The sequence below is a fragment of the Acanthopagrus latus genome, chromosome 16, assembly GCF_904848185.1.
Source record: "Acanthopagrus latus isolate v.2019 chromosome 16, fAcaLat1.1, whole genome shotgun sequence".
NCBI classification, from domain to species: domain Eukaryota; kingdom Metazoa; phylum Chordata; class Actinopteri; order Spariformes; family Sparidae; genus Acanthopagrus; species Acanthopagrus latus.
In genome coordinates this window covers 18,870,907-18,887,947 of record NC_051054.1, presented here as the reverse complement: position 1 = coordinate 18,887,947, position 17,041 = coordinate 18,870,907, and the positions used below count along the sequence as shown (strand labels likewise).

Sequence of the window (17,041 nt, the reverse complement as noted above, 5' to 3'; positions counted from 1 at the left end):
ATATCTGAATGTGTTTTCTATATTTTTGGTGAGTATCGTCTGTGAATATTATTTTGTGGAGAACAGCCGGACAAGTTTGTCGCTCCTTTCACACAGAGACAACACAGCGTCAACAACCCGAGCGCTGGGCTAGCCAACCAGAGGACAGACACGGTGGATTCAAGAGCTTAGGACCCTGCTCCTCTCAGTTTTCCCCAATGAGGAGAGAGCGTGCTGGGAAGCATGTGGCCGCATTAAGGATACAGTATGTGCCTCTAGTTGGACATCTCTGACCCTTTCAGAAAGGCCCTGGGGTCGTCACGGTCACTGTTTTCCAGGCGACCAACCATATACTGGATCGATCAGAAAATGTCATCCGTCACCCTGGTAACCAAGTAAATGTTGTATGTTCTGTTGTCTGGGGCAGACAACTTGCAGACTGTGAGAAGATATGTGCTGAACCTGACAGACACTGTATTGCATTAGAATGGCAGACTGCTCCTTTAAAGAGGAATGACAGGTGAACTGACACACTGGGAGTAGGCAGCAGTACAGCAGCACACTGGTTTGAGAGTTAATACTTAAGTACAGTGAAGTTTTACTTATCCGAATGGAACCATTTCCCCTCTCCCTAACTGTGTTATGCGTTGCCAACCAATCCAACATACAGAGATCTCAGCATGCTAATAAAGCAAACACACTTATCATCCTTTGTTTCTATCTTGTATCATTTTCATTCTAAAAAGGTAAAAGTCCCTTCAGATGGGAGCCGTCCCGTTCGCGACTGAATCATCACCACTTTAGTGTGTGGTGGCTTACCCATAGATGCAGGAGATGTCGATGACCACGTCGATCATGTCACAACACAGTTCGTACGTCTGCATGTCCACTGGACTGCTGTCTGTGGCAATGTAAATCTTACTGACCACGTCGAACAGGAAGGCCTTCTCAATACCCGAGTTCTGAAAACAGAGACGGAAACGGAGAAGAGCATCACTGAGGGTGACCTCACCCGGAGACGCCTGAAAACGACAAATATTCTCCCATCGAATTTAAATGAAAATAAAGGATTACAGAGAGACATGTGTTCTCTGGAGCAAATCACTCCATGTCAGTCTCAGGAGGCATTCTCCCTTTAAAATGTCCTTCATCTCACAATACTGAAGCTTATTAACCTTAGAGTTAATAACCAGGGCACTTGGATTTGGTAGTGTGATGGTCAGTTTTTGTCCAGGTGTTTTCACAGACTGTATTTTATATGTGCATGTCTAAAATGCAAGCATCAGCCTTCACATTCCCACCAGAGTGACAGAAATGCATTGTCAACGGAAAAACCCAGATCTCTGCACAAATCAGTAGTTCAGGTGTCCACAAGATGTTACAGAAGTGACACGCGTCAGCATGGACGTTTACATGAAGCTTAAAGAGTCTGGATCATCTGTTTAAGAGAGAGTATAAAGATACAGTTTTCTGTTCATACTGTGCTCATAAGTCAGTGCCTTGTATCCAACCCAACATTTAATTAGAACAGAGCCATTAGAAGTCTGTTTGTGCAGCTGAGCAGGAAGGAGGCCCGGCATCACTGGAGGGAAAGCATCATTTAATGTTAGTCCTGCCTCTTCATTCATTCTTTTTCAATTACATTTCCCTTGAGGAGAGACGAGCTGTCTACTCTCGTCTGAATTCTGAGTATTAAAACAGAATCTCTTATTCTGTGGCCTGTCAAAACATGGCACACAAAACTCTCTGAAACAAAACTTGTTGCCAGAGGGCGAGGAAGGTGTTTACTTCACTCTGTGCAGCCATTAAAACACACTGGCCTGTATTATAAAGAGAATCTATCTTTAGTTCTTTACTTCACCTCTGAATTATGTGAACCATCACAGGGACTAAATCCACGGAGCTTTACCCTGGTTTATCATCAAACAACACACAGTTACTTTACCTTCTTTCTCACTTGGTATTCTGAAACTGTGCTAACAGGTTGATATTTCTCAGAGTGGTTTCATTTTGAGGAATAATTCCCCGAGAGAATCCCGAGGTGATGGAGCATGTTGCACTCACAAAACTTCACAGAAATAAAACCTTACATTTGTTTCCCTGCCCACATCAGTGAGGATAGGCTAAATAACAGAAACGCCGCGGTTTAAAACAGCTGAACAGAGAATCCTATCTAGCAGTGCAGTTCAACAGCGGCATGAACTACAGCCTCCAAAACTGATGAAATCTGCCACATCACATCACATGTTTGCTTCACTGGTCTGGCTGCATTCCAACATCTCTCGTGCCAAATACTGCACTGTGTTGTTTACTGTAACCCAACAAGGAAATGTAGAATTAGAACTTCACATTGCTGGACATGCTGGAGCTATATTACAGTCACAGCTGGTGTTAGGACCTGCTGCATGACTGCATGTGCTACATCCATAAAAAATAGTTTGTTTCGCATGAGTTACTTAAAAACTGATTTTCTGTATATCTGTTGCTTGACATGTGAGACACGGCGACACCACTCTCTGTGAGCTGGTAGCAGGTTTACACTGTTGGATGGTCTTGTTCCTGCCTGTCACTGACTCTGTGACTCGTTTATGATGCTGCACTCACTGTTCCACCGTGCACTGCAGCTTATACAGTAACATCAGGTGGCACCTTTACAGTTACAATACATCACCTTGGAGGAATACAACCGCTCTACAACCTTTTAGACGGCCTTCGTCATGATAAAATATATCGACTTGGTGATGCTTATTTAGCACGCTATGATTGGCTGAGAAGTGGAGTAAGCATCGAGCATCTCAGCCAATCGCAGGGCGATAAGTGAGCTGCCTTTCGCCTGCGCTATACTCTCACACACATACATTCGTCTTTCATCCTAGACTTTCCTCAGACACGTTCATTCTTTACAATGTTACGTGTGCATGAACACATGTGCATGAGAGTGACGCTGATGTTGTCTTCTTGTATACCAGAACGCCGCTTCAGTGTGATACAGGCCACATCTGGTCAACACAGGAATGTTCAGTCGTTCTTTAAAAACAGCTTTTAACGTAGGTTTGAATTATTGTTATCATTATCATTAGGATATTATTATATTAATAATATAAAGCGGCATATTGTTATAATATGACAGGGGTAAAGAGGGCAAGTGAAACTGAACCAAACAAACAGCAGTCCAGTTAGAGCTGCAGCAGCTTCTGAATCTATGTTCATATTAACATTACATTAATATATCAGTCTTAGTAGTAAACACATTATATTTGGCTTTGGACTGTTGGTTGGACAAAACAGGATTGTTTTCACTGTTTTCAATATGCAGGTAATATTTAGATTGAAACAGCTATTTTCATATCTGCCAACCTTTTAGCGAGGCACACAGTTTACGATCTCTGCGGTCATACGTTAAGTGCCACTCTCAGATTTGACCAGCCAATAGATGTAAATATATGTTATTACACCACATCATCATTTGAGCTCATTTAAATGAGACTTGAATTAGCATGTGACAGTTCACAACACAAAGAGTAAAACGGGCAGAAATGAATTAAAAGGAAACAAACATATTTCATTCAGGATGACATCATGAACAACCTAAACAAGGTCATGTGACACTCAAAAACAGTGACGAATGCATGTGTGCTGGATGCAGCTGATATTCTTTGCTGGCATTCCAGTAAAGTCTGCACTGATGAGCTACAGACAGGGTATCCATTATATAAGACTGCCACCTAGTGACCGGACTGAAGTACAGGAGGACAGGCCCATGCATTACATACTGCAAGGAGCTCTTAGTCCAGCTTGGTTCTTAAAATACTGTGGGAGACATACATATATTGAGTATGGATTTGACTTATCATCTTCTTTTCATCCAGCAGCAGATTACTCACAGATATGAAAATGTTGAGGAGGTTTTCCAGCGTAGGCAGCTGTGGGATGAGCTTCTGGACCACTTTGCTGAAAGCCTCAAATATGGAGTGGTCATATATACTGGTTAAGTAGAAGCTGCGGAGATCGAGGACAACAATCTGGATCAGAATAGATTTGTATGACATGTTACTTCACATCATATTACTGATCATTCTTAGCATGCAGATATGGACTTACGCAAGGCAACGGATTAGCATCAGCAGGTTGTTACACCCGGTTTAGATCACATGACAAGTTTGAATTCTGTCAGAAAGGCCTGATAAGCATACGTATAACTCTAACCCTCACTTTTGATATCGATACTGACATTCATATAAGTAACATTTAGACCCATAAAACATAAAGGCATATCTTTCCAGAAAAAAACATGTTGGTGTCAGTTTAAACCATGTCCGTCTAAACACAAGCAGCTCTTATATTATCAGGATTAAACTTTAAATCAATACATGTCAGCTTTATTGTGCACCAGTAGATTACTGAGGTGTCAAGAGTCTCTAACAGAACGATTGTTCAGTGGTGTAAAGCAGTTACAGGAGCCTTTGGGCTTACATATTTATCTTGAAAGTGGGAACAGGGAATCTTTTAGTTATCATAAAACAGTTCTGTTCATTAAAAACTATGAGGTAATCATAAAAAAGATGACCAAAAATCCACTATTTCTACATGTAATGATGCAGAATGTATTTAACCAAGCTGTATGTTGATTTAAAAGCGAAATCGTCATATGTTCACCCAGTTATGAAAGCATTCCTACTGGACAGTTTACTTATCAGACTGTGACCATGCTCTCATCGCCCAGTCAGGATCTGAGATGCTGCATGATCACAGCTGTCTTCTCCAGGAGTGAAGAAGCAGATGTTGGATTTGGAATGATGGAAGCTTCTTCATTTGACCACCTGGTAGGTAGAGAAGAGGTTCCTTCTGTATTTTCTTAACTGGGCCTCGATAATCATTTTATGAGGCACATAGCCGGTATATTACATATGTCATCTCATGAATGTGGCTCGTTATTATTGATAATAACAGATTCCTGTCTTAATTGTTGAGTCTTTGGTCAGCCCATATGATGCCATACTGACATTCTGTAACATAAGATTGTTCCTTTTATGCTAAAACAATCCACATCTGCACACAGCACATTGTGTGACACCTGAGTGCTGCACGATGCCAGAGTCATGTATCGTACATATGTGGCAGTGGTCTGCAGGAAGATGGTGCCAGGATGAAGCAGAGAAGGTGGAGTTAAATGCAGGAGATGGCAGGCAGGAAGATCACCAGACAAAGTTTTATTCGGGCTTGAGGCAACACGAGGAGCAGGCAAACACGACAGCAAGACCAGGGAACTCGACAAATACTTAAATACAAGCTAAATTAATGAGGTGATGATGTCCGGGTGGAGTGAGGCAGAGAGACACAGGCGAGGGGAATGAATAGAAAAATACTAGAAACAGAGAAGGGGCTGATGGGAGACACAGTGAAGACGGAGGAGCTAATGAAAGAGATGCAGTGCAGGTGTGGAGGGAGAGCAGCCTGAGACGAACACGAGAACACAGGAGGGAAAAAGAGCATGGAACACCACAGAAACCAAGAAATCACAGAACACACACTTGAAGTGAAACTTCAGTGACAGGACCATGACATCTCTTTATTTTGCTCCTATCGGTTGTGTTGTTTTAACACTGAACTGTGTTGTTTTCATTTCTTGAACCCGTTTTGTCTTACAGTAATTATTTAATACACACACATCGTGAAACCAGAAGCAATCCGAGCACCGCGGTCGAAACCCACCTCAGGTGTATTCGCTCCAGGCCGGCGTCCGCGAGGTCGTCGTTGGCTCGTTTGTGAATGTCCCTCTGCTTCTCGATCTTGTGGTCGTCTGACAGGCCGTCCACTTTGTGAATGAACACCTCGAAGTTGATGTCGGGGTTGACCTTGTAGGCCCTGGTCACCGTGAGATGCAGCCTGCTCAGAGCCTCCACGTAGTCATCCTGTCGTGAAGAAAGAGCCACACCACTGAAGAAGAAGCATGTCCTTCAGCACTCATTCAGCTCACCCTTTGGTTTAAACTACACACGTACAGGTGGTCTGAGTCAATTCAATATGAGACTAAATGAAAATGCAGCACAACAAAGAATGGGCAGTCCTTCCGGACGTTATAAAGGATCGATTACTGATACAACACTGCTGTGTGGCCTGACCTGTGAGTCGATAACAAAGATTAACGCTCCAGTGCCTCGGAAGATCATTTCGTAGTCAAAGGTGGGGTCGAAGAAGTCGATCTGGCCGGGGAAATCCCAGATCTGGAAGCTGACGAAGGAGCTGTTGGAGACGTCCTCCCTGCAGATCTTATTGGTGCTCTCCAGGAACAGGGTCTCATTGGGTGACATTTTATGGAAAACCACCTTCTGGATGGAGGACTTCCCGCTCCTCCGCAGGCCCATCAGCAGTATCCGAGGTTTGACCTCTCCATTCAGAGAGTCACTGAAGCCCAACACTATACAACAACAGAGAGACAAAGTCACTCTAAAGTAGGTGAGCTGACGACTCACAGGTTTACAGAGTGCTTCATGACGGACGACTCAGCAGTGCTGCGAGACAGCACAATGCATCTATAGCTGCATTATTTACTTTTATATATAAAATAAATGCATGTGACATCTGTAACCAAACTACTTCCACACCACTAACTAATAACCCTGATTATGTCATCAGGGTTATCTCTGCTCATATCTATATTTACTCACTGGGGCTGTTTTTAATGGACCTGATGCGCAGGGAGGGTCTAAAAACGGATGCTATCATATTAAACGTGGGATGTGTGGTAAACATTCCATGCTGAGGCTCCCAACTTTATAAAAGCGACTGAATCACTGCAGTGCACTTCTAACAGCAGGAGTACAAAGACATTTTCAACTGGCACAGCGTAGGTTCAGACAAAAAAAAAAAAAAAAGCTGTGAAAGACTGAGGAGGCCGCACACTCTATCAGTCAGTGTACAGTAAATAAGTCAATAACACAGTGTTTGGTTCGAACAATAGCTCCCATTATATCTCAGCCCCAGTTGACCTCATCTCGCTGCAGCGTGGGCATAAAGAACTGCAGAGCTGAAGGCCACTGAGTGTCCAAGTGTCTACTCATGACAACAAGCACAATCATTTCAAAGAGCCCCTGTCTTTCTAAAGAAAAGGAGGGAGGGAAGTGAAGTGAACAGGATCCAGACAGCTGTTTGCTTCAGCATAGTCGTCCCTGTCCATAACAGCCAATCACAGAAGACGAATGCTTCAACGTATAATTTCAAATTTTACTTAGACACTCCACAGCTTTTTTTTAGCTTTGCTTTTTTAATTCCAGAATTAAGAAGGAAGTTCACTGCAACTAAAATCATTTACCATGTAGGAGTTACACAGGGTATGTGCACGTTCGCTCTGCATGTACAGCTCTGAAGTCCATAAGCTGTGTGAAACATAATAAAGTGGAATGGGACACTTTGCTACTCCTTTTTGACTCAACTGAAAACAGTACAAAGCCTTTACATTTCATGTTTGACCTCATCAGTGTCGTTGATTTTTGGAACGATCTTCTTCTCGTGAATGCGGTGCAGCAACATGTGTTACACAAGTTGTGACAGGAGCAACAAAAGACTGTGAGGGGCATTGAAAGGCTCGGTCGATCACAAGCAGGTATGAAGTGAGGTTCACCACCTTGTCAAACACATGCTGCATAAAGGAGATTACTGCTTTATAGTGGATCCAACTGCTTTTCTTAGGTGAGCAGCCCTGCTCAGTCTCAGCGGAGGCTACAATGTTTTCATATGACGGTTGGCTCAGCAGCTTTGTCAGCCTGTGTCTCCACGCTTTTTGACGGGAGACGGCAGGAAAGTGGTGTAGTTCAACTAACAGGCGCCTTCTGTTTTTTCATCTCTGGCAGCAAGACAGAGGGAGACTGGTGGGCTGCAATAAACGTATGTTTCATCACACCACAACAGAGACAAGAGCTAGCAATGCTATTCCCTAAGCTGTAACTGTTCAGCGGTTGTCTGTCTGGTGTTAACGGGTTGTGTCTGGCTGGTTCCCTCAGTTTGCTTTGTAAATCAAACAGCCAGCGGTGGAGCTCATACAGCGGTTTGTGTGCTGTTGTTTCCCCAGTAAACACACCAATCCTCAGTAAGGCTTTACTCTCAGAAGTAATCAGAGCAAGACTGTGTGAAATCGAAATGTTCAGTAAATCATCTATAACTCCATGATTCAATAGGCATTTAATCCCTTCCATCAGTAATTCATTTTCATCACCCACATTCTTAATTATTTTCTGGGAGAACTTACTTAAATAGTAAATGCCTTTTTTGTTCTGTTGTGGTCGATGAATGTCAGACAGGATATGATTCAGGTTATCAATCTGTTTGCAGCCCTACATACATTCACACATTTCAGTATGCTTCCTGTGTCAGTTAAATGTTGCAACTTCCAGCCCCCATATATATTCAACTGCTCCTCTGTAGGAAACTAAAAGTAGTGACCTATTATTAGCAACATGACATCATTATAGCAGCCAGATGGCAGGTTAGAGTCTCTGTCTTCAAGCCCGCTGTCCGTTGTCGGTTTGTGTGTAGTAACGTAGTCGTACCGTTACTAACTTGTAGTGAATGTACTCCATTACTCCACCGCAGCTGTAACTTGACAGGGTGACGTCCACCGAGCGCTCCAGTGACGCAGAGGAAATCTTATTTTAGAGGAGCAGCTGCAGGAGCCCTGACACACTGAGCCCAGAGTGCTGCTCTGTGACCTTCCTAAGCACAAGCAATACCCTCCTACCTCCGTCCTCACAGCCCAGTCCTGCATCTGAAAACGCCTCCAGGTCGTCTTCGTCGTCGTAATATCCCAGAGCCGTGTCCTCCTCCTCCTCCTCCTCCTCCTCCCCCCCCACCTCCTCCTCCTGCCGGTTCAGCACACACACTGTCTCCGTCGTCATGCTGCTTCCCCCTGCTCCACTGTCGCTGTCTCTGCCTTGCTCTGTCTAACTTTCCTACATCGTCACCTGATCCATGAGAGCCATGCCGGTGAACTCTCACCCCCTCCGCAGCCGCACTGGGAGGGGGTGGAGGAGTGAGGCTGGTCCTGGTGGGTCTGTGGAAGCAGCCCAATGAATACGACAGGCAGGCTGAATGAACGCTACAGAGCCAGCATCCACTGACTCTTCAAGTCTGCAAACAGGAGATGAGGTATTTTTCCTCCACCACATCACTTCAATGCTGGGGCGCATGTTTGTTGTCCACTGTGTGTGTGGGGTCAGAGCAGGGCTGGCTCCAGGGTCGCACCTTTATACACACACGATGAAAACACAAGAGTTCCTGTAGGTCCACGGATACGCTCAGAGGAGTTTCCTGACACAAAACTCAATATTCCAGCCTCAGCTTTCTGATGAACAAAGAGGCCTCTAGGTGTTTGACATGTTGCTCAGTCAGATCTCCAGATTGCTTGAGCGTTCAGGTGAGATTAACAGTGACTGCAGCGGGGTCACATTCCCCTGGGCAGACACACGACAAAAAGTCAACAACAATAAGCACTGGTGACCACAACTCCACAAAACTGTAACATACATTAACTTATCTTACATGATGAGAAAGAAAATATAAATCAGTCAGGTCCATCTACAACAGAGGAGCGCTAGATACACAATGCAAACAATCCCATACCTGAAGTCTAACTGGACAACATATATAACTTAAATACCTATAAATATATATTTTCTATCTACAGGACTCTGACCAAACAACACACAATTACATAAGACCCAGAGGAAGTGGAGACTGAAATACAAAAACAAAGGATTTTATTTAGAATCCATTCCAGTGAAGGAGACAACTGCAACAATATGACAGGGATGACTGACACAGTAACAGAGTGAGACACATCACATCAACATGAGCACCAAGACTGCACTGTGCTGCCCAGTTGAGGATTCATCCAGGAGGGCCCAAGATGAACAACAAGCCCCTGAAAGTTCTTCACAGTTGCTTTCATAGTATGTCACAAGTTCACTAAGTTTGGAGAGAGTTCAAGAAAAAGGAAATATACTTAAAAGTGTCTACAATCAACCTGATCAGTACCAACAGTCTATTAAACTGCATAAAAGCAGCTCTGTAGCTTTTGCTTTGTTTCCTTTCCTTTGGTCAACGTACGAGTACCACAATGTCAAAAGAGTCATATCCACTTGCAGAGACATGTCAGCTCAATGTACTGACAGTTCCAAAACAAATTCAGCAGAATGGTTTAGGCTGTTTTGTTAGGCTGTTTTGAACAAGGAGCAGTTAGAGATACATATAGGCGTTTTGTATATAAATATATATTTCATATCTAAAAATAGCCTGTTAAAGAGCATGTCTGTGCATGTCACATCTGAGAAGATGTGCATAACCTGTCTATCCAGTTATGTTCAGAGATGCTCAGCAAGTAAAATTTGTTTCAGTTTCTTCTTCGTTTGCTAAGACGGAGAGGATTGTCGCTGCAGTAACAAAATGGTGCCATGAAATAAAGACAATGTGGATTACACTTTCTTTCCAGTATCTTTTGCTGTCAGTGGTTGAATGTGGTAAGTTACATTTTATTAGTTCTGCTTCTGATTTCTAACTGCAGCAGCAGCAGCGCCAAGAGCATATTGTTGAAGACTCACAGGTTACTGCCTCCATCGAGGAAGTTATGTCCCCACCCTTGTTTGTTTGTTAGTGGGTCTATGCAAAAACTACTGAAAAGATTTCCAGCAAACTTAGATGGAGGATGGACTGAGTTCTTGATTACTGGGCAGATGCATGATGTTTTCTTTAGTGCTCCTGTTTATTAAGGGAAAAAACTACGACAACCTACAGTATTCTCTACAAAAAACAAACTGTGGTTTTATCATGATGATCACCCATGATGCAATACTGCTGCTGTTATTGAACCTCGGTCGGTCGTATCAGAGAGAGAACTACATGCTATAGTATTTCAGGCAAATTAAAGAAAAGCAACAGCTGACATCTTGGCTTTACTTTTGATGCTGTAACTTGAATTCTGGTTGGTGGTTAGGTATATATTTTCATGTCATAGAGCACATGCCACACTTTATCTGTTAATTCAAGCGTCAGCTATGTGTTTACATGCACTGAGGTAACTTGGTTATCTTTGTTGTTCTGTATCAACCCTGTTCTCACAGTGACATGTAAACAAACATGTCATGGTGCAGTTCTATGACATTATATATTACATTACAACCCTTCAGACAGGAACATGTATCATGGCAGCTATACAGAGGAACTGTGGTGTGTTCTGTTTCCAAACAAATTCAATGCAATCCTAAATCTGAATATGAATTATCAGTTATCAGATATCAGAAACTGTGACAATATTTTGACACATCCAGTTTCTTCTTTTTTTCCAGGTTCCCATTCTCTCGAGTTCTTGTCAACAGGAAGTGTGCAGCCTGGAGATGGACCTCAGTTTGAGCAACTGACTGTATTTGATGGAGTTCCCATCTCTCACTGTAAAGGCTCGACCAAAAGAGAGGAGCTCAAACCTGTCCTTGAATCAGCAGACTTACCTGAATACTGTGTTGAAGCACGATCTGATATAATAGAAGCTATCCATGAGATTCCACCATCCATCAACTGCACTGTGTGTAAGTTTTTAACATGTTAATCTACATGACTGACGTCCCTCAGACGTTATGTCATATCTCACAGGAACTTTGCTCTATCATTCAAATGTTTGATGACATGCTCCTGACTGATTCAACCGCATTCTGTTTCTGTTATTTAGGGCTTTTTAGACATACCAGTGTATGTTTGGGGTCCTGATGAAGCTCAATCAAAAGGACCAATTTCTGCCTATGCAGGTTATTTTTATTTGGTGAAAAGAAAAATAACATTGTCAATAATAAAATAATAATAATACTATAAAAAGACAGACAACAAACAAGGAACAAATCGGCAGTCAGTCCAGTAATAACACATCTCTGCCCTCCGAATGAGATTAGCCATATGTTCGCACATTCTAAGATTTTTATTAAAGTTAGACCCTATGTTCCTACATTTATAGGACATTTAAAAAAAAATTAGGTCTTGTGTTCCTACATTTCCCTTCAATTTAAGGATCAGGGTTAGGGGTTAAGGACAGGGTTAGGCCAGCACTAACCCTAACCCAATTCCTAAGGAAATGGGAACATAGGGCTGTGGGAACAAAGGCACACTCCCCCTCGAATAGATGCATCCCAAATCCCTTTTTATTTAAGGGCCATCTCCGAATGTTGATGACGGGTCATCAATTAGTATGGCACATTCATCCCGGTCTTATCTTTAGATCAAAGCCCAGTCGAGGTGATAAAAACCTGATTCTACTGCAGAGTCATGTGACCCGGGTGTAAATGCAGAGTTTGCACATTCACACTGCTCTCAAAATGTGCTGCTCTCAAAAGTAGGATTACTGACCAGTGGGGAAGTTATTTCCAGGTCCTTCACAAGATCTCTCATACCAACAAAATGTTATCACACAAGACATTATTATTCTATAACATTTGACTATCAATATATGAATATATAAATATTTAGTATTTAATATATAATATTTTAAATGATTTTAAATATATGTTTTCACATAAACATAAACACATGTATATACATTTATAACATGCGCAACATTTTATCACACGTTTTTGATAAACCCCTTGATTATAGAGAATTATCAATTGATTTTACTGATTTTCTCACAACAGTTTCTTAATTTATAGATTGTTTACTACAGCGGCGGCGTGGATGCACCAGGTCACCCAATGGGACGATCTCTTCTTTTGACGTCTGGGCAGTGAATGGAACAGACTTCATAAACTTTGACCCTGAATTGATGAGATGGACGTCCTGGTCTCCCTCTGCACTACAAGTTCAACATCTGTGGAACAAAAAAGTAGCTCGGAAGAATGCCTTAAATCACTTCATCAGAGAACAATGTCCACTGATTCTGCAGAGTATTAACTTGAGATCAACACACCATAAAACAGGTGAGAGCTGAGCAGTAGGATCAGGGTTACCCACCAGACATGCACACACACACACACGCATGCACACACACACACACACACACACACACACACGCACACACGTGCACGCACACACGCACACACACACAGCCTTTCATCACATCACAACAACTTCAGTTGTGCTGGGATTGCTGCAGCCGACATAACTGCAGGCTACACTTCTTACTTTAGGTAAAAATAAAGCAATACTCTACCAGTCTCAGACAGTTCATAATTTTAATTCACATAGTACATAATGTGTCATACTGCAGAAAACACCACTGTACGGTGTCACCGTGGCACCATCAGGGCTGTGGACTTAAAGTAACAGTGGTTCTGTATCATGTGTCTGGGATCGGTGCCGTGATGACACCTAACTATCTGACAACTTAGCATATTCTACCCGCCATGGGATGTGTTCTCCAGAAGTCTTGGTAAACAGATGTTGTTGCGGTCACTCGACTGTTCACACTCAGGTATGAAGTGTCAGGCTAGTGTCTGTTTGTGTTCACTGATCAGGAACCCACAATGGTTCTGGGAATTCTGTGTGCTGGATGTCAGAAGCACAGTGAGCAGATCATAGCAGATCCCTTGACCCTAACCATGATCTTTTACTTCATTTCTCTACAGAGGTACGTGTATTTGCCAAGCCAGATGTTAGCACAGATCGGGCACTGCTGACATGTCACGTGACAACTACTGACAAATCCGTGAGCTCAGTGCAGCTGATTGGAAATGGGGCTTCCCAAGCAAGATGGGGCTCCGTAACTGGACCACTGCCTTCTGAAGACGGATCTGTGATCTTCAGACTGAGAGCTGGCATCTCCCTCAACCAAAACACTAACATCTACGGCTGTGCGGTACAAACAGGAGGTCACAACTTCACGGTCTTTTGGGGTGAGACCTTTGGAAAACTTGCATGATTATGTTTAGTTAATTAAATCAAACGGATTACCAGCATCCCAACAGGAACCAGCAGAAACACAGAATCATCCTTGTGTATAATGTACTGCACTGTGTATAGGTGGATGACAATGAGCTCTCTTATCTCCGTTGGCTTAACTCTTCCATTAATTAACTAAGACATTCTTGTATAATTGAACATAACCTGTTAACACAGTGTTTCTAATATTCTGTCCGCTCTATATTCTGTGATCCAAGCCCTGCTGTCAGACAAAGAATAAAATAACTTTGTGTTGTTACTTCTGAACGACAGTGCATTCAGAAAGTATTCAGACCCCTTCACCTTTTCACATTATGTAATGTTGCAGCCTAATGCTAAAATTGTTCAAATTGTGTTTTTCCTCATCTGTCTACACTCAGTACATGGAAATGATTGATGGAAATGATTTAGAACACTTAATAGCTCTCTTATGTGTTGGTTTCTTTTGTTCGCAGTAGATTTTATATGTTGGTGTACTTAATCCACCACAAGTTGATCAAGGAAAAGCCCTCTGACTTCCAAGAGTCATTTTCTTCTTGAATGATATTCAGTGAAAGAGGATGTGGACTAAAACTCCTCAAAAAGTCGTCTGAGTCAAAACTCTGATGCTGATTTTCACTGTTGGAATCTTTTCTATTTCAGTTTTACATTTTATATATATGATGAACGGAGGTCAGAAAGTATTCTCAGGATCTTCTGTCATTGCAGATGGGACTACTCTGGATGGCAGACACCTTCTTTACGCTTCAAGTGTCTACTGGAAAAATCTGGCACTGATCCTTGGACTCGGCTGCATTATTGGTGCAATCACTCTTCTGTGGTGTGCAATAACTTTTCTGCTTCGATGTGGTAAGATTTATTATTTCTGTTCTCACTGTACAGCATAGCTAAACTGTACTTTTACAGACTGACTGAGCCATTATACATCATCTGTCATCTGTCATTTGCAGATATATCAATACCTGCTTATATGTCACTGTTTCACAACAGAAATACTAAAGCTATGTTGACATCATTTATTACAGCAGATGTGTTTTTACACAAAGTTGAAAAGAACTTCATGTAGAATATTTGCTGAATTTATTTGAAGACCCAATTAATGAAGAATATGTAGTAGAATGTGTTTCACAGAGCATATTGTTAGGACCTCACCACATGGTCAAACAAAAGAGAGGCCTACATGTAGAACCAACAGCCTCACATGAGGCTATGTACTCTTTCTGCCTGAAAACTAAGAGAGTGCCATTGTATCCTAATATGACTGCAATTTTCATTGTAGTCACGAGGTTTGATCGTTCTTCGAGAGGTGATCTAGAGATGACACGGATGCACAGAGCTGAGGACTGGAACCAGTGGATGATGCAGATTACATCTGAGGAACAAGACTTCTATGATCCAGAATACTTTGGTCGTCACTTCGTAGTGCTGTTACCACCAGGGCCAAGGTGAAACCCTGGAGCAACATGAAAATTAGACTTCCCTCTTCCCATCCTCCAAGCACCACCAGCAGCGAAGTGTTTTTGCATAGTTTAATTCAAAAAACATCTTGTACACAAATATGCTGGCAGTCTGGGACAAAGGAGGTGAGCCCCTGGAGAGGAGCCGGCCCTTAACCTCTTGGCTTCGAACTTCGGCAGGAACCAATCAACTCACCATGGCAACCTACAATCACTCAGACACACCTGCAGCCACACACACACACACACACACACACACACACACACACACACACACACACACACACACACACACACACAGGTAAAATGAGGGTTATTAAAACAGACAAATCCAAACATGTATGTCCTCTAGGGTCCTAACAAGTGCACTGCTATGATTTGGGTTAAAAACTGAAAAAAAAACAAAACTGTAAACAGCAGGTTTTACTGTCAGTACCATACATGTAGTGTAGTGTACATGCTGTGTACGTCTGAGGGCACTATTTAGTGTCCACATTGAGGCTGAAGACTTTTCATTAAAGGTAAAAGTAAATTAGTTTATTCTTAAATGAATGAACCAACAGCTGCTGCAGAAAATGATTTATGATAATAGAGAAAAAACAGCTGATGTTACTGATTTTGGAGTGCACAAAAAAAAACATGAAATGTAGTGAACAATGTAGCAAGTAGGGAATCATATCCTGTATATAGTCCTCCCTAAGGCCTGACTTCAGCCAGCACACTGTGACAAGATACTGACAGAAAGTGTGTGGAGGATTTAGAATGGCTTACCACACCTTTATGTTTCACACACTGTATATTGTATCATATTATGTATTTGCAAGCACCATATATGACACACTTCGTACGCTATATCATTATCTTATGTATGTATATTGTTATATGAAAAGCAATGAGCCTGTGGGCCCATGAACATAATTTCTTGTTATGTGTCGAACAGCCAATCACAACGCTGTTAACAGATGGGTAGCAGAGGCACCAGAGCAGAGACTGTTACAGCTGCAGTATCTCTGAAAGGATTGACAGCTGCCTGTATGGAAATAACCACATTTATCTCAAGAGCTCCACTGTGTCATCTTCTATGCAGGCCTACTTTCTCTCCACAGGCAGTGGTGCAGTGATACTGCATGTCCATTATGTAAATATAATACTAAGTGCAATTAATGCTCTGTAACCTACCAAAACTCTAATGCATAAGCTAAGTCCTCCACTTCTTAAGCTAGTACCCGTTTGTAACATGGTCTGATCTGATTAATTTAAACAGAAAGAATGGATTTGTTTTTATTCCAACACATCAGTCCAAACGCACGATTGGACCTGCTTCCCTTCACAGATTGATTGACAGGCAGGGATGCTAGTTTTCTGATGTGGTTCCATCAGTGTTTTCTGTACATGTTGGACTAAACAACCCGTTATTTTCAATTATGATATAGTACTTCCATTATTACTGTGTTTGACCTCAAAATGTACTTTGTCAAAAGCAAAACACAGATTGGGGCTTAAACCGTCACCCAGCTGGATGTGTGTCCTCTCTCCCACAGCTTTGGGTCATGTCATGTTACTGCTCATGTGTAATTAAAACTAATCTAAACCAACCCCTAAATGTCCCCTGTTTCATTTGGTCAGATGTGTAATGGAGCTTGTGGTTGGTTCATGACTGAATGAAAAGCTTGAGACAGCTAAAAAAAAAAACCTCT

At 42.2% G+C, this 17,041-nt stretch overlaps 2 protein-coding genes across 3 annotated transcripts in view; one reads left to right on the top strand and one right to left on the bottom strand.

The window, feature by feature from the left end:
- The window catches only part of rragd (ras-related GTP binding D), a 31,544-nt gene extending 22,739 nt beyond the window's left edge, over positions 1–8,805 (bottom strand). Inside the window, exons 1-5 of the mRNA XM_037125044.1 lie at positions 8,714–8,805; positions 6,102–6,397; positions 5,692–5,891; positions 3,864–3,978; positions 799–941 (exon numbers count right to left, since the gene is read on the bottom strand). Coding sequence (XP_036980939.1) covers positions 799–941; positions 3,864–3,978; positions 5,692–5,891; positions 6,102–6,344 — 701 coding nt within the window. The 5' untranslated portion in view covers positions 6,345–6,397; positions 8,714–8,805. The remainder of the gene's footprint in view (positions 1–798; positions 942–3,863; positions 3,979–5,691; positions 5,892–6,101; positions 6,398–8,713) is intronic.
- Positions 8,806–10,391: 1,586 nt separating this feature from the next.
- On the top strand, positions 10,392–16,930 carry LOC119004689 (major histocompatibility complex class I-related gene protein-like). Of its 2 annotated transcripts, XM_037071832.1 has the most exons (6): positions 10,392–10,490; positions 11,316–11,552; positions 12,660–12,926; positions 13,575–13,841; positions 14,596–14,736; positions 15,167–16,930. In XM_037071832.1, exons 1-6 carry the CDS (start codon positions 10,439–10,441, stop codon positions 15,334–15,336), a joined length of 1,134 nt encoding a protein of 377 aa, XP_036927727.1. In that variant the 5' UTR covers positions 10,392–10,438; the 3' UTR covers positions 15,337–16,930. The 2 variants fall into 2 exon arrangements, with proteins under 2 accessions (XP_036927727.1, XP_036927726.1); XM_037071831.1 differs by lacking the exon at positions 10,392–10,490 and having other exon boundaries at positions 10,922–11,552.
- Positions 16,931–17,041: the final 111 nt, after the last annotated feature.